The 16,219-nt window shown below is 62.4% G+C and overlaps 1 protein-coding gene across 1 annotated transcript; it reads left to right on the top strand.

Annotated features, from left to right (window-relative positions):
- Positions 1-6,807: 6,807 nt before the first annotated feature.
- Positions 6,808-13,436, top strand: LOC103345588 (extracellular matrix protein 2). The gene is made up of 9 exons (XM_051837491.3): positions 6,808-7,175; positions 7,684-8,067; positions 8,396-8,683; positions 8,968-9,083; positions 9,338-9,470; positions 9,682-9,839; positions 10,550-10,689; positions 12,494-12,820; positions 13,049-13,436. Exons 1-9 carry the CDS (start codon positions 7,013-7,015, stop codon positions 13,221-13,223), a joined length of 1,884 nt encoding a protein of 627 aa, XP_051693451.1. The 5' UTR covers positions 6,808-7,012; the 3' UTR covers positions 13,224-13,436.
- The last annotated feature ends 2,783 nt before the right edge of the window (positions 13,437-16,219 follow it).

Below are 16,219 nucleotides of genomic sequence, written 5' to 3' on the forward strand. Positions count from 1 at the left end.
CGGAGGACACCATCTCGCGAGCTCTTAGAGGCCATGCTCATGGATGAGGGGCCTGCAAGCCAGCCCCCAGCTCATGAGGATGGCTGCCGCACCCTGACCACATTACCCCAAATCCTCCTGCCTCCCCCACTGGAAAGACTGGAGACTGCTGGATCTCTCAGGGAAAGAAAGGACAAGAGGCCCAGTGGTAGAAACTTCTGGAAAGATGGAACCAAGCTCACAGAAGCTCTTCTACCAGGGAGCACTGTCTAAACATCAGCTGACAGCCTGGAGGGGGAGGGAGCTGCCTGTCTTGGGAGGTGTGCGAGCCCAGGGATGCAGGTAGAGATGCAGAGAGCCCTGGAGGGAGGAGTGGGCAGATCTCTAAGCGGCATTCCTTCCCAGAGACCCAGGGTCCTGTGAGGGAGGTCTAAGTGCAGCAGGGACTGAAAATGAGGCTCGAGGACCCACTGACCTGGAGTGAGGCAGGGCAAGCTGCGGGGTCCTGGACAGACGTGGATGTAACACGTAGCAAGAGTCGACCTCCCGAGCATGGGACGGGGAGCGGGGGAGGCTCCGACTCGAGCTGCCCGGCAGGGCCTTAGCCATGTGTCAGTGCTTGGCAAACGCATTGGAAAATGAGAGCCTGTGCGACGCCTCCGTTTCTGCCATGGGTACAGAAATATATGGCCCAGGACTTGGGGGTCACCGAATCGGCCTCCAGCTCTGGAGCACTGGGCTGTCCAGGGGAGCTGTGGAGGGCACCAGGCCAAGTGACAATGAACCTGGAAACCTTCACAGGATTGAGTCTCCCTCCTCCCTCAGCCCCATGCCAGAGTTCCCAATAAGGGTGGTAAGTGCCAAATGAAGACTCAGAGGGAGAGAGACAGAGAGAGAAAGAGGGAGAGAGAGGGAGAGGGAGAGGGAGAGAGAGAGAAATTTCAGGGGAGGACCTGCCATTGGCTTTGGGGGAGAAATGAGACAGAGTAATGAGGATGGTCTCAGTAGGGCCTCTCTCCAGGTGAGACACAGCCCGGATGGGAGCTGCCACTGCCTCCTGCCCTCTCCCTCCTTCCCTTCCCCCTCCCCTGCTCCTCCCCATGTTCCTCCTCCGCCTGCTGCACGGAGTGCTCTGCTCCTGCCACGCAGAGCTAGTGGTGCCCAGGTCTTGCAGCCAGGCCATGCCATCTGTGCCAGCCAGGACCCCAGTCTTCATGCAGGTGGGCAGAGAGTTGCGTGCAGACGAGATGAGAAAGACCCACAAGGCTTCAGCAGCCCCCAACTTTGGAAAAGAGTTCCTCAAATGGGAATGACACCGATTTCCCTCCAGTGCCCATCATTCATTCCTGTGCCCTGGCCCAGCACATGTCTCTGATGCCTCTAAGCCCACAGGACGTGAGAGCCGCCGTCAGGGGCCTTACAGACAGGGGTCTGCTGTGTCTGCAGCCTTGGGGGAGTCCAGGGCTCTCTGATCTTGGCTCTGCATGGCCACCGCTGTCATTCTAGGAATTGAGGGAAGACTGTCAACTGCAGAATGTTCTCATTCTGGACCTCTGGGTCCCCCTTGGGAAGCTACTGGCACAAGAGGATGGAGAGGCTGCCAGGGGACTTTGATCGCCTCTTCCTGTCACTCCCATGCTGGGGCAAGGGCCATGGTGACGCAAAGCAGGGGTTGTTCCCCACTGGGAGCCCTACACTCACCTCCTGCCATTGAAAGGCCCTTAAAACCCAGGGGATGCTGCTGTCACCTGCCTCTCGGGCCACAAGCTCCTGGGATCCCAGCCCACACCTAGGGCTCAAAAGGGTCTGCAGTGTGTGTCCTGTGTTGGGGGTGGGGGAGCGGGAGTGGCCAGAGCCTGGCTGTGTGTCTGGGGTGTCCCCAGGAGAGTGCACCTCAAGGAAGCTTGGCTGCAGTCTTCATTGGTCTCCTTGCCTCAGCTCCCATAAATAGAGAGGATAGGCGGGCATCTTAGTTCCTCGCTCACGCTCCCATGCCTGCGCAGGGCTGGTTCTCGTGGTCCAGGGGGATGCGCAGGTCGCCGAGCAGGCGTGGCGGGAGCGTGCGCGCGCCCCTGCACGTGCGCGGGACTCAGCCGGCGTGGCCAGCAGCAGAGGAAACGGCGGGCGGGATCGCCCCCTCCGCGGGGAGACGCTCGGGTCTAGACGGCTTGGCAAGGCCGGCGGGGCTGAGTCACATGCGTCTGGAGCTGGAGACGCGGGCGCCAGGACTGGAACATGAACGTGCCCGCTCGGACGGGGGAGGGGGCGTTCACCCTCGCCTTCTCGCCTGAGCGGAGCCTGAGCCCCAGCGTCTGTCCAGCTAAAGGGGCAGGACAGGGACAGCTTTCAAGGGCGGCAGACGGGGTCCACGTTATTGGCAGGAAGAGACGGATTTCAGATGTGGGAAGAAGATGGCAAAGTGTCCCCCTCCCCAAGTCCCCATCCCAACCGTGGTCTCAGTTCTCCCCAGCCACATGGGCCAACTCGGAATCTCCAAGGTCCTTTCCAGTCAGCCTCCCTCTGGCGGCCTCCCTAGGGACACCGGCAGCCCAACACTCCAGCAACTTAGAGTCTGGGGGAGCCCAGCAGCTGGAGATCTGGGGATCCTCTACTGGGAAATGAATGCTCCTCACTCTCCTTATCCCCAGCCGTCGCCATCCTGCTAGGAGTCAGTCTCTCTCTCTCTCTCTCTCTCTCTCTCTCTCTCCAGGTCTGAGGCAAGGAAGCAGGAAGAATGAGTCTGAATCGGCTCATGTCTTTAGTGCTCGCAAAAGCATCTGCAAGAAAAGTCATTTAATTGGGACCAGATCCTTTGAGGTTTCGATGGCATTAAAACATGATGAGTTTCCTCTAGGGAAGGGCTGCTGGCAACAGGAAGAGGGCAGGGAAAGTCTGCCCGTTCCTCCTCACAGCTTCAAGGATGCAAAGGCCCTTGTACCTTTAACGCCATCCAAGGTAGCCGCATGGACAGAGGTTCTTGCCCAAGGAGACGTGAGTAGGCCCAACACACACACACACACACACACACACACTCACACTGGTGCCCATGTCACTCAGACAAGATGTGAAACGCTCCAGAATGAGCCTATTCCCTTTCCCCAGGGCCCACGCTAAGGGTGTGTCTTTGGCTATCAAACAACTACTGTGCCCTGGCCCCTAGCAGGAGGGCTGGCATGCAGTGGGCACGCCATGCACTTGGCAAATGACAGCCCTTGGCCCCGAGCCCCAGGGACATACATGGAACTGCCTGCTAGACGTCAGCTTGGCTATCTTAAGAACCAACCTCCCAGTCTAGCTGCCTAGCTGTCAGATGTGAGGTTGGCTGGCTCCGCCCACACGGTCCTGACTCCACCCACTTCCCACAGCTGCAGCTTCGGCCAATCCAATCACTAGCACTTCTACCCTGGGGGGATTCAGCTGCCTCCCACCTTCCTTCAGGCACTCAATACGTCACTGCACCCCCAGCAGCCTGGGGGACCCTTTTGTAAGTCAGGTCGTGTGATTCTGCCCCTCCTTGTGCTCAGTGGCCCCTTCTTCCCTTCAAGGGCAAAGAGAAAGCCCACTGCCCTTCTGTGCCCTCACTCAAGCCGGCCGCCTGCTTCCTTTTGGGGGGCTCCTTCTTGGGCTTTTCAATCGCGCCTTCGCCTGGCCCTTGCCTGTCCAAAGTGCCCCTTCCTGCAGTCACCATGGCCAGCCCCTTTCTTCCCATGGGCCTGTGCTCCTGCGAGCAGGGGCTTGGGGCTGTTCACTGAGCAAAGACTGTCTTCTGATCCTCCCCTAATGAGAGGCGAGCTCTCAGCTGTGGAGATCTAAGGAGCCTTGAGGGACAATGAGCGCCGTGTTGGCGTCCTCGCCACTGCTGGTGGAAGTTCCAACTCAGGGACATATGAGTGAACTCATCTGTGGGGAGTTCGCTACGTGGAAGGGAAAGGGGAGGGAAGAAGGAGCAGGAGTCCCTTCCTTGCTCTTAGAATCTTGGCACTGGGGGCCGGCACTGTAGCATTGTAGGTTACTCGTTCGCCTGCGGCACCCGCATACCATATGGGCCCTGGTTCAAGTCCTGGCTACTCCACTTCTGATCCAGCTCCCTGCTGATGGCCTGGGAAGTCAGTAGAGGATGGCCCAAGTGCTTGGACCCCTGCACACTCACATGGGAGACCTGGAAGAAGCTCCTGGCTCTTGTCTTTGTATTGGCCCAACTCCAGCTGTTGCAAGCATTTGGGGAGTGAACCAGCAGTTGGAAGACTTCTCTGTCTCCCCATGTCTCTATCTGTAACTATGACTCCCCAATAAGTAAATAAAATCTTTAAAGAAAAAAAAAGAATCTTGACAATGGGCAGCTAGAAGTGACCTTGATCATCTGCAGCTTCTGATGGTTCCTGCCAACTCTCAGATTCTAGAACTTTCTCAGGAGACCACCACCATATTGAGATAGGGAGACTAAGGCACTGGGCAGGGAGGCTTGCTCCTCAGATCACATGTCCAGTCGTCAGTCCACAGCACAGCTGGGAGCCCAAAGCTCTTTCCAGCAACCCCCAGGCTACATCCCTGGTTCCTGGAAAATCCCAGACACCGGGCTCAGGATTAGTGTTGGCCTGAGGCCCCGCCTGTCTCAACTCAAGTCCACAGTGAGCTCAGGAATGGGGGAGGGGTGAAGGGGGTGAGGCAGAAACTTGCTGGGAACCTCTGGTTCTGCTGAGACCCCCCCCCCCGACACGCACACACAGGCTGGCTCTGCTCTCTGGGGTTTCTTTAAGGTCCCCATGGTAGCTGAGTGCCCTGAGACTGGACAGAATAGGTGGCAAGAGTGCCACTCCCCAGAGGCCCACCCAGGGAAGGGAAGAGAGGTCAGGACTGCGAGGGAGCTGGGGAAGCGAGAGCGCCGAGGCCTCGCCCCTTCCTGCCTAGGTGGGTAGGAGTGGGTGCCTCCCCCCTCCAGGCTGGTTGTGCCAGAGAAACCTGGGAGCATGCTCCCCCACCCCCAGCCAGCTAATAGGAACCAGATGGCAGGATGTTTAGTCAGCGCCTGGGGAGCGCCGCACGAACAGGGGAAATGGGTAGGGGGCCAGGATTCCAGAATCCATCCCCACACAGGGGGAGGGGCAGAACCAGGGCTCACATGCAGTCTGCCTCCAGGGGCCAGGCCCACTCCGATGCAGGAAGCCTGGCCTCTGCCTGGTGACTTGTTCTTTCTCTGTAAAATGGCCAGGACCCCGGGCCAACACACCGAGCCTCTGCATCGCCGTGTCTACATGCCCCGCCCCCAGCTCCAGCAGTGCCCCCCACCCAGGGCAGAATGCTGGGCTCAGGCCATCCTGCGTCACCCACAGGGTGCATAGGCAGACAGTGGCCTGATCACTGGCTCCCAAGGCGTTTGCTCGCTCCCCAGACAGTCCCTGTCTCTGTCCTGTCCCTGTCTGTGGTGTGTGTTGGGGGGGGGGGTGTGGCATGCTCCCAAATTCAGGCCATAAGCCAGAACCTTGCCAGGCGGGGTGGGCAGAGGGGTGATGGGGGTCCCACACTGGCTTCTGAGGACAGTGACCTCTGTGTCCATTCATCACACCCGGCACGCAGACCTGTCGCCTCCCATCGGAACCCGCCCCCACGCCCCGTGGCCATGGCCAGGCTGCTTCGTCCTTGCTGCTGGCCCTTCCAGGCCATGGCCCCTCCCCTGCCACATCCCCTCACCACCACCACCAACACCACCACACCGCCCCCCCCTTAAGTCTTGCCCACAGTTAACTCATTTTCTCAGACTGCTTCCAAACATAAGTCAACGCTGGACAGAGCTGTAGGAAAACCTTCCTCAATGCTGGCCCCAGGAACCAAGCCCTGCGGTGAGCTCAGTCCTCCCTGCCAGCCCCCCGCCCCCTTCTGCCTGCCCTCAGCCAGGTTTGGGGGCCAAGGCTGCAGGGGCAGCCTGGTTGGTGCAGGGGCCCAGTCGCTGGGGCAGGGGCTGCCAGCAACCCTCTGCGATGGACTCGGTGACCTGTGTCTGGATATCCCAATGTGTTTTTTTTACCACTTGCTCTGCCCTGGTTCTCTGCCCCCCCCCCCAGGGCAGCCTCTTCTTTGGAGCTCAGCCTCAGGCTATGCTGACACACAGGGGTCCCAGAAGGTGTGCGTGTGGGAGGCCCAGGGGCATCTGGGGATGGCCTGACCACAGTGGTGCTTGGACTCTTAGCCAAGAAGTCTGGGGAGACCTCTGAGATGGCCAGCGTGCCAATGTGGTGGGGACAGCCACAGGACATCCAAGCTGCCTCCCCCCCCCCCCCAACGCCACCACCACCAGACACACACAGGAGCAGAACATGGAGGCCCGCAGAGGCAGGCAGAGAGCCGGTAGAAGAAGCAAGAGCCAGCCCCAGCCCGAGGCAGGCCCCCGCCCAGCTTGTAGGGGTGGAAGGGTCGAGGGGTTGTGCTCCCTGCCCCTGCTCTGCCGTGTGCCCCATTTCCTCTGGAATGGAAAGGCCTCGGCACTGGTTCCCAGGCTTGGCAGGTTCCACTGGGGCCGGCCCCACCATTGCCCATTGGCTCTGGCACCTGCCCCCTGTCCTGGACCCCCAGGAGGCCCCCGCCCCTCTCCTTTCACGGCCTTGGAGGTAGGAGCTGGCAGCCTGTGGTGAGCGCCTGCTCCGTGGTGGCCCACAGGCCCACTGTGTGTGGAGACAGATGGCCATTCACGGGGGCCACTGGGCGCTGGCCAGTGGCGAATCAATGCGGGCTTTACAGGAAAGAGCAAGAGCACTCAGGGCCAGGAAAGGAACTCGGCACTTCTCTGCTCGGGTGGGAGCAGGGCACGCTGCGGGAAGCCAAAGAAAGGCCTGGGGAGGCGCTTGCTTGGCAGGCCGGGGACCCCCCCCCCCCCGCCAGGAGAGGGTCCAGGGAGACTCCCGGCACCAGGGCCAGGCCCACGAGCACAGGCAACAGCACTGTCGCTCTGGGAGTGTGCGTCCCGCCTGCCGCGGCCAGTGCTTCGCCTCTCCCAGCTCTCCCTGCCCTCTGCCGGCTGCGGGGCCTGCCCTCCGGGGTCATGAGGACAGTGCTTGTCCTCATCTTGGCCCTTTGGGTGGGGTGCTGCTCTGGAGGGGCGCTGGCCAAGCCAGGGCAGAGCCTCCGAGAGCCCGCAGCCCCACCGACATGCACAGGCTTGCCCACCCTGCAGCCGCTGCCCAGCCTGCCTGGGTGCCCCGACGGTGAGTAGCTGGCCCCCCACAGGAAGGAGGGCGCCTTGTCCGCTGCCAGAACACCCCCAGGCTGGGGCACAGGGAGAGAAAGTCAGTGACCCCAGGGTGCCCACCTGCTGCTCACTTGGGGTGCACGCTCTGAGCAGCCTCGTGCCCAGGCCCTGGAATGGGGTAAGGAAAGAGACGGGCTCACGATGGGTCAAGGACAATCTCACGATGAGGCAGTGGGGGAGGGTGGTCAGCAGGGCAGGGTTCACAGCCCTAGGGCTCGAGCTACAAATGTGGCCTTGGTCTTGATAGGCCAGCGGTTGGCACTGTTTGGTGGCTCCACCCCAGGCCTATCTGTCCCCTCTCAACTCCCACCCTCTGGAGGGGAGAGACAAATAGAGGGAGGCCTGGATGAAGAGGGAGGTGGGGGAGCTGGCCCTCCGTGGATGCCCCACTGCGGGGGAAGGGTCAGGCCTCTTTGTCACGTAGGGGTCCCAGCCACCCCTGCTCTTGTTGGCTCCTTCTACAGGTCGCATGAAACCCATCGCTGGGAACAGCGGCCAGAATCCACCCATTGCTGAGGAGGGAGCCCATGGAGCCCACACGGAGTCCCCTGAGCCCCACCAGAAGGCGCCTACCAGGCCAGCTTTAAGGAAAGAGCGGCCCCCAGCATCCCTGGAGCGGAAGCAGCTTCAGAACAAGGGGCTGGGCCCCAAGCGAGCTTCGCCCCAGGCCACGGCTACCTTGGGGACCGGGACAGAGAAGCCTCGCACTGAGAAGCTTGTGTCCTTGCCAGCCAGCAGGGGCCTTCGAGCGGAAGAGGGGGTGGTGGCTCCTGAGGAGGGCCAGAGCAGGAAGGCAGGGGGCCAGGAAGCCAGGCGAAGAGGCCTGAAGGCCAGGAGGCCCCCGAAAGGTGAGGACTGGCTGGGCCAGCTCACAGGAGGGCTGCTGGGGGCTGGAGGGGCACACATGAGTGTGCAAAGTGGCCCGAGGCCACCAATCGCACCGGTGACACTAGCTGCTCAGCCCTTGCCCAGGTCTCCAGGAGCCCAAGTTGCGTGCGCTCACGTCCAGGGCAGGAGAACCTTCCAAAGCCTTGGTTCCCAGCCTCAGAGCCCCCCTGTGGGCCTGGGCCCTCGGTGCCAAGGGAAGGGGCTGCTGTTCCAGCCCAGGCTGGCCTCTCCAGGATGCCCCTGACTCTTTGCTCGTGACCAGGCCAGTCTGTGCATCTGTTTCCCCAGGGGCTCCCCGCCAATCTGGGCTGGGGACTTGGCAGCGCCAGAAGAAGCACCGCAGAGGCTGGGTCAGCAGCAGCAGCCCCACAGAGGCCACTGGCGGTGGGCAGGGCAGGCCAGGAAGCAGGCGAGGACACGGGCCTGGCGCTGCAGAGCCAGGCACCCCAGAGCACACCATGCCCTCCCTGCCAGCCTCATGCGTCCTGGCCCAGGCGGCCATTGCCTGCCGCAACGTCAAGATGAAGCACGTGCCAGCCCTGACCGACCCGGGCCTGACCACACTCTACCTGGCAGGTGAATGGCCCCTCTCCCCTGTGACAGAAGCAAGAGGCTCTGTGCCTGAGTCCCTGCCCTGGTCACCCTCTAGAAGTTCCTATCACCGTGCACTGAGGCCGGCCCACCTTCTGAGAGGTCCTGGGTGGCAGGGAGGAGATGCCCCAACCTGGGACAGTCAGAAGAGCTGTCTCTTTCAAGGACTGTGTCACTGCTATCCCCAAAGCCAGGAGTGTGCGAGAGTACAGAGAGGCAGAGGGCAAGGGAAACGGGTGCATGAATGTGGCTGCTGCCTGTGTGTACAGAGAACGAAATTGCCAAGATCCCGGCCCACGCGTTCCGGGGGCTGCCGAACCTGGAGTGGTTGGACCTGAGCAAGAACAAACTGGATGGCCACGGCCTGCACCCCCATGCCTTCAAGGTGTGCCTGGGCACCTAGCAGGGAGGGGCCCAAGGGTGCGCAGTGCTCCCCATGATCTCAGCTGCAAGCCACGTGGCAGCCAGCGGCGACCACAGACAGGCCCATTTGCCATGAGAACTGGGAGTCCCCCATGCCACCAAGCAGAGTGCCTGTTAGCCAGGGCAGGCCCCAGTCATGCCTAGGAAGGTCTGCCCTGAGTGACAGCCACGGGTGGCGCCCCAGACCCCAGCCTGGCTCTTCTCCCTGCCCTCCAGAACCTGACACGGCTGAAGCGGTTGAACCTTGATGGGAACTTGCTGTCCACAGTGCCCGCCCTGCCCGCCTCCCTGCTGGAGCTCAAGCTCAATGACAACCTGCTGGAGGGTCTGCAGAAGGGCAGCTTCCAGGGTGCGGCAAGGCCCAGGGGCCGCGTCTGGGCAGGGGGGAGGCTGGGGAAAGGTGCAGGCGCGGGGAGGGCCTACCCACTGGGTGCTGGGGCAGACTGGGAGGAGGGCCGCCAGCCAGGGAAGGTGGCCCGGCCCCTAGCGGCAGGTGGGGTTCTGTAGCTATGCCCAGGGGCTCCACAGCCTGCCCAGGTGTCCCTCTACTCACCCCGCAGGGCTCAGCCACCTGCTGACGCTGGAGGTAGAAGGCAATGAGCTGCGGGATGGGGACATCTCCCCTTTGGCCTTCCGGCCTCTCCGCAGCCTGCTTTACCTGAGGCTGGACCGGAACCAGCTGCGGACCATCCCACCAGGCCTGCCGGCTTCCCTGCAGGTGAGCTGAGAGCCCCCAGGAGGGGGCGGGCGATATTGCCACAAGCGACCTGAGCTCTGGCTGAGGGCGTAGAGGGAAGGTTCACAACACAACTCAACACCAGCTCTGAGCCAGGAGGTCTCAGCCTGTCCTCTAAGCTGCCACAGCCTTGGACTTGGACCTCCTCCACACCTGTCTGGGCCACATAGTACCCTGAAGAGTGCATCAGTGCTTGGCAGTGGGGCTCCTTTTTACAATCTTCCATCTACTGGTTCACTCCCCAAATAGTCACAACAGCCAGGGCTGGCCCAGGTGGAAGCCAGGAGCCTGGAGCTCCACCCTGAGTCTCCCATGTGGGTGCAGAGGCCCAAGCACTTGGCCCACTTCCACTGCCCAGACCCCTTAGCAGGGCGCTGGATCGCAAGTAAGCAGAGTGGACTCAACCTGCCGCTCCCATACGGGATGCCAGCACTGCAAGTGGTGGATTAACTGGTTACACCACAACATCAACTCCCTTGACAATGCTCTTGGGGGCTGTGTTTTGGGGGGTCTCAGGACCTACCCACGTAGCTGGCAGGTGGCCCCAAGATCCTTTGCACAGATGGCCGTGCTCCCCACTTGCAGACACAGTGGTGCTTGGGGAAAGGGGGCAGTGCAGGCAGGGCACGGGGACACTCTGAGCAGGGCACCAGCGAGGGGCAGGGGTCCCTCATGGTGACCCCTGGCCCTAGGAGCTGCATCTGGGCACCAACCTCATCGAGGAGGTGACAGAGGGTGTGCTGAGGCACAGCCACAGCCTCGGCGTGCTGGTGCTTAGCAACAACCGGCTCCAGGAGGACCGGCTGGCGCCCCGGGCTTGGATCGACCTCCCGTGAGTGCTCTGCCTCAGTGGGCTCCACCCTGCTGGGCACACAGAGGCCAGGGAGGCAGGCAGGGTGGGCAACGAGAGTAGTGTTGAGCCAAGAAGCCCCAGAGAGGGCCAGGCGGACCAAGGGCTCCAGGGGGAGGGTCTGTTGCTCGGACCTGGTCTCACGTGCGCCACTTGGGTGTCTTCTGTCCCTGCCCACCACTCACCTGCTCTCAAGGCTTTGCCAGCTTCTGAGGCCCTTCCTCTCCCTCCCGCCCAGAACACCCCTCGCCCACCCATGCCCAGGCCTGCCCTGCTGGCACCCAGAGAGGGTGTCTGGGAGATGCTGCGGGCCTGGGTGCAGGGGTGCTGGTGGAGGGGAAAGGTGGCCCAGGGCTGGCTTTCACTGGAAGGCAACCAGGACAGGAGAGGTGTGGCATGGAGGCGCACAGGAAAGACAGACGTGCAAGTGTCCTGGGGCTGCCATCACTAACCAGGCAGCTGCTGGCAGCAGGTGGCTTCTCCCTGAGTTCTGCAGTCCAGAAATCTGACATCTAGGCATGCGGGGGGCAGATGCCCTCAGAACTCTCAGGGAAAGGATCCTCCTTTGCCTCGGCAGCTTTCCGGGGGCCCCATTTGTCCCTTGGCTGGTGGTGAGTCTCCCTCTTCGTTTCTGCCTCTTTTAAGGCTGAGTTCTGACCAGTGAGGGACTGGAGGGGGGTGGAATCACCATTCCCCTCACCACCAGAAGGGCCTCCACTAGCTCCCAGATCTGGTTTGGACAGCTGGGGCGGGGCGCTGGCGCTTCCTGGCCTCTCACAGCAACCAGAGGCTACGGAGCTGAGGAGCCAGGACACGGCGTGGGAACAACAGGAGGGCCGGGGAAGGCTGGGGAGGGCCAGGCAGGAGGCTGAGGAGGGTCTGGTGGCCACCAAGGCCGGGGGGCGGGGGGCTGGAGAGACAGGGGTCCGCAGACAGTCCGCCAGCCATTCCAGCGCCTCCCGCCCTGCATCCTCGCGTTCCAGGAAAAAGTTACCAGGACGTTTGGGTTTAATTATTCCTTTTTCCTCTCCCCCTCTTGCCAAGGGGGCAAAGGAAAGCAGACGGCAGCCTGGGAGGGACCGCCCAGCCGCGCTCCACTCCCGCCGCCGCGGGGCCTGGGCAGGGGGCTGGCGGCCAGTCAAGCCAGGGCGGGCGGGCTAGCGGGTGGGGCTGGCCTGCTTCTCTCTCTCTCTCTCTCTCTCTCTCTCTATTTTTTCCTCTGCTGGTGGAAGGGGAGAGTGCTGCTAGCTCCATGGAGGAACGAGGCAAAGGGTTGACCGCACCCACAGGACAGGCGGAACGTCACTGAGCAAGGCCACTTTTGCTGGTCGCGTGGCCACGAAGCATCCCCACTCTCTGCTCCTGCTGCAGAAGTGCAGGCCTCAGGGATTGGGCGTACTAAGGCCCACATGATCAATCATGGCTGCCCTGATGCAGTCTCTCTCTGAGAGCCTGGTTTGTGGCTCCTCCCCACCCCCGCGCCCCACCCCCACCGCTTTCTGCACAGCTGGTGATAAGACAGGTGAGGTGGCAGAGGCCAAGAGGAGTGTGAGACACGAGGAGAGGGCTGGACAGCTCCACGCCCTGCTCTGAGCCCAGACACCAGGCACCCTCCACACTTGCTGAGAGCCCCACCCACCCACATCCCCTCTCCTTGGGCCCGAGCTGTGGAGAGTTCCAGGCTGTGGCTGGTTCCTGGGGATCAGTGAGCACTCTCCTGCTGGGCGTGGTCACCCCACGTGTGGCGCCAGCAGCTCGTCCCGCTCCCGTGTGCCTCGCACCGCAGGAAGCTGGAGACCCTCGACCTCTCCCACAACTGGCTGGTGCACGTGCCCTCCTTCCTGCCTCGGGGCCTGAGGCGTCTGCTGCTGCACCACAACCTCATTGAGCGCATCCCCGGCTACGTGTTCGCGCACATGAAGCCCGGCCTGGAGTTCCTGCACCTGTCTCACAACAGGCTACGTGCCGACGGCGTGCACGCCGTGTCCTTCTGGGGCCTGCGTGGCTCCCTGGCTGAGCTGCTGTTGGATCATAACCAGCTGGAGGCCGTCCCCCGAGGCCTCCTGGGTCTCAGGGGGCTGCAGGTGCTGCACCTGAGCCACAACAACATCAGGTAGGAGCCCTGCCCTGCCCGTGCCATCCGCTGTGCCCCCATGGCCCACCAGCAGTCAGGGGAGGAAGACGCGCCCTTCCTGCTGGGCTCGGGCAGATCTCAGAGGACGCCAGGGGCAGCGGGGACCCGGTGTCAGGAGCCCACTCCTCTGACTGTGGGGCTCTCTCTTCCTCCCTTCCTGCGTGACGCCTGCCATCCTTCCCGGGTCTTCTCGCCACCACTCCACAGACACGTGCCCCTCAATTCCATCTGTGACACACGCGTGGCCCAAGACTCCAACCTCATCTCCACGCACCTGGAGAACAACCTCATTGACACGCGCCGCATCCCGCCCACTGCCTTCTCCTGCATCCGGGCCTACCACAGCGTTGTCCTCCAGCCCCAGCGGAGGGAGCCCTCCTAGCCCCGCCCTGCCTGCCGGCCTTGGACACACACAGCGCTCACTGGGGCAACGGCCCAGACCCGAGCTGGGAGAAAGATCCAGAAGCCCTGCTGTGTGAGAAGCACCCACTTCCCTGTTGCGCTCATGAGGCCCCTTGGCTTAGCAAACGGCCCAGCAGGGAGTGAGGGGGCGATGCTGGTTTGAACTTGAACGTAATAAACGCATCTTGTTTAAGCCAAGGTCTCCATTGCCCATGAACTTCCTGGGCCACACCCGAGACTTTGCCTCGTCAGCAGGGGCTTCACAGGCCTGCTCCCCACAGCTTCTCTGAGAGCCTCCCCCACTCCCCTCTTTGTCCCAAAGCCACCCACAGCTGCAGTGAAGCCAGGGGCTGGTGACACGGTGGCACCACCGTGAGAGCACTTTGCCTCTCCTCCCTCCATTCCAGGTTCCAGAATCCTCACCCTGGCCCCCTCCCCATGCACATCCACACCCCACCCCCACCCCATGGCCTGATGCCAGAGGAGGCAAAGGATTAGCAGCCACTTAACAATTCCTAGAGAAGCAGCACTTGGTCTGTGCGAGGCAGGCCCAGCCCTGGGGACTCGGCAGCGAGCAGCCCCTGGCTGGAGTTGCTGACCGCATCATGTGCCAAGAGCCCCGCCATGTGACGGTTCAGCCCTGTCGGGCCCAGAAGCCAGGACTGGCCGGCCGTGCTGGGCGGGGACTCAGGGTCTGTGTAGCCCCCTGAAGCCACTGGGCGGTTGTGAGGGGGCCATCATGCCCTGTGCCCTAGAGGAGCAGGGCAGGAGCAAGATGGGCCCAGCCCTGAGCCCTGGGGGAGTGGGGGCTCATGGTGGTCTGGGGGCAGGGACACAGCCGGATGACAGGCAGGCAGGACGTGGCAGGAGGAAGGGAGCAGACCCTGTTCTGAGGCCTGCTGGAGGCGGCTGGAGTGAAGGAGGAAGAGCCAAATGCCCATCACAGAGACCTTGCCCCGCCACCAGCTCCGGCCAGGATCCGGGCCTGAGAACGGCCTTGCTTGCTGCTAGCCCGAGCCGATTCCCCCATCCCCCTACCTCCGCCCCCATGTTCTCCGTGGAGACAGGACCAGACTGTGGCAGGGGGTGGGGAGAGGCCTGGGAAGCTGGTGGAGTGTTTGCTTTGGACTCGTCCCTGCATTCCTTCTCCTCCCAGGCCCGGGCCACCAGATAGGGCACTTCCTGTTTGGGCTGGGTCAGAGGTCAACAGCCCCGCACTAGCTTTCCCAGATCTCACGACCCCTCCTCAGGGGCCCAGCCCCCGCCCCTCGCCCCTCGTGCTGCAGGCACCCTCCAGCCCCCACCCTCCTCACGGTCCCTTAGGCTGGGCTCCGGGCAGTATGGGAAGGGCAGGCTGCAAGATCTCCCCCCATCCCCTCCCCATCTCACATCCACTGAGTGAAGGAGCTAAGGAGGCTACTGCTTGTCAAGCAGCCTGGCCCCAGGCCCTCCCCTGGCCACATGGCAGGGAGAAGGGCGAGGGGGGCTCCCACAGGGTGGGGGCAGGCAGAGGCCAGGCAGCCCACAGGGGATTCCCCAGGTTCATTTCTCTTCTTAGACAAGAAACAGCTTGGCAGAGGGGGTAGAATCAGGGCATTTTTCCTCAGGGGCTTTTGGGGTCACCACCTGGGCTGCGACCCATAAAGCAGGTGTAGCCAGGCGTCAGGTAACCTCACAGGCACTCAGGAGCTGGGCAAAGGGGGTGAGCGGGCTTCGCATCACCGTGCCATTGTGAGCTGGGGCTGCCCAGGGCCGAAGGCATGGCTCGGTCAAGAGCATGCTTTTCAGCACAGGTAGGTCCCCCAGAGGGCTGGAGGCTTGGGGCTCCTCAGTGGTCCCAGCACTGGCAGGCCCACGGGGATGAGGAGGGGCCCGCACCACAAGGGACATCCCCAGGTATTTCCCCTGACACCCTGTGCCCATGCTCCCGCCGTCAGCTTCTCCAATGAGCTCTCCTAGGGTCGCTGCACGAGTGACTCACAAGACCAGCAACAGTTCAAGGGGTGGAGAAGGGCCGGGGAGCCAAGTGCCCCTTGGGGTTGGGCCTGTGTCCCCTGTTGGGGACCACAGTATGACTTTGTTCCTCTGCTCCCCTTCGCCTGACCCCCGTCCCACAGTGAGTCCCACTGGTCTGCAAATTCTCCAATCCATCTGTTTGTCTCTGGCCTCCCTGCCTCCTGTTCCGAGTCTTCTCCCCTGCCTTATACGGCAGGCAAGCTTCACTCAAGCTCCTTCCTCCGTGGTGGCCACAAAGGGACAACCCCAGACACACTAGCTAGACTATCCGGCCCTCGGGCTAGGTGCTGGCCTCTGCCAGGGATCTGATCGGATCACCGCTGAGGGCCAGAGTTGAGGCTCAGGATCCTTGGGGACATCATGGCCTGCATCCGTCTCCTTGGCTTTGAAGGCTGGCCACGGAGGCCTCCCCATGACACAGCCCCTGTCCACTCACCCTGCTCTGGCCACGCCCCAGACCACGCCTTGCTAAAGATAGCTAGATACAGGCTGGACCTCTGCGTAGCCCCCCACGGGCCCTGAAATTACAGCCCTGGTGGCCCAGAGGGGAGAGATGCTGTGTGATTATGTCCTCAGGGGAAGGTCAAAAAAAGCTCTTGGCATGGAGAGTGCCAGCTTTCACCAGCCACGCCTCGGCCATCCGGCACTGGGAAGCTTCCAGAAAGTGGAAGCTCGGCCCACTCAGCACCAGCTCAGCTATCTCTCCGGCATAAGGGCAAGAGGTGCCTTCCCAGATGCCCCGCTCCCTGTACTCCGATGGTCCCCCTAATGCCCAGTGCTGTGCCACAGCTCTGCCCCCGCTGGCCCTGCCCAGGCCCCATGGGGGTGGACAAAACCGGCAGGCTGGGAGCAGCACCTGGAATCTTGGGGTGCTCTGGGCATGGCCACTCAACTCAAGAAGTGGCCTGGCTGAGGATGAGTCCGGGAAACTGAGGCATCAGGGTATGCTCATGGGAGAGA

This window comes from Oryctolagus cuniculus, chromosome X (genome assembly GCF_051225735.1).
Source record: "Oryctolagus cuniculus isolate XC-2025 breed Fujian yellow rabbit chromosome X, ASM5122573v1, whole genome shotgun sequence".
Classification (NCBI taxonomy): Eukaryota; Metazoa; Chordata; class Mammalia; order Lagomorpha; family Leporidae; genus Oryctolagus; species Oryctolagus cuniculus.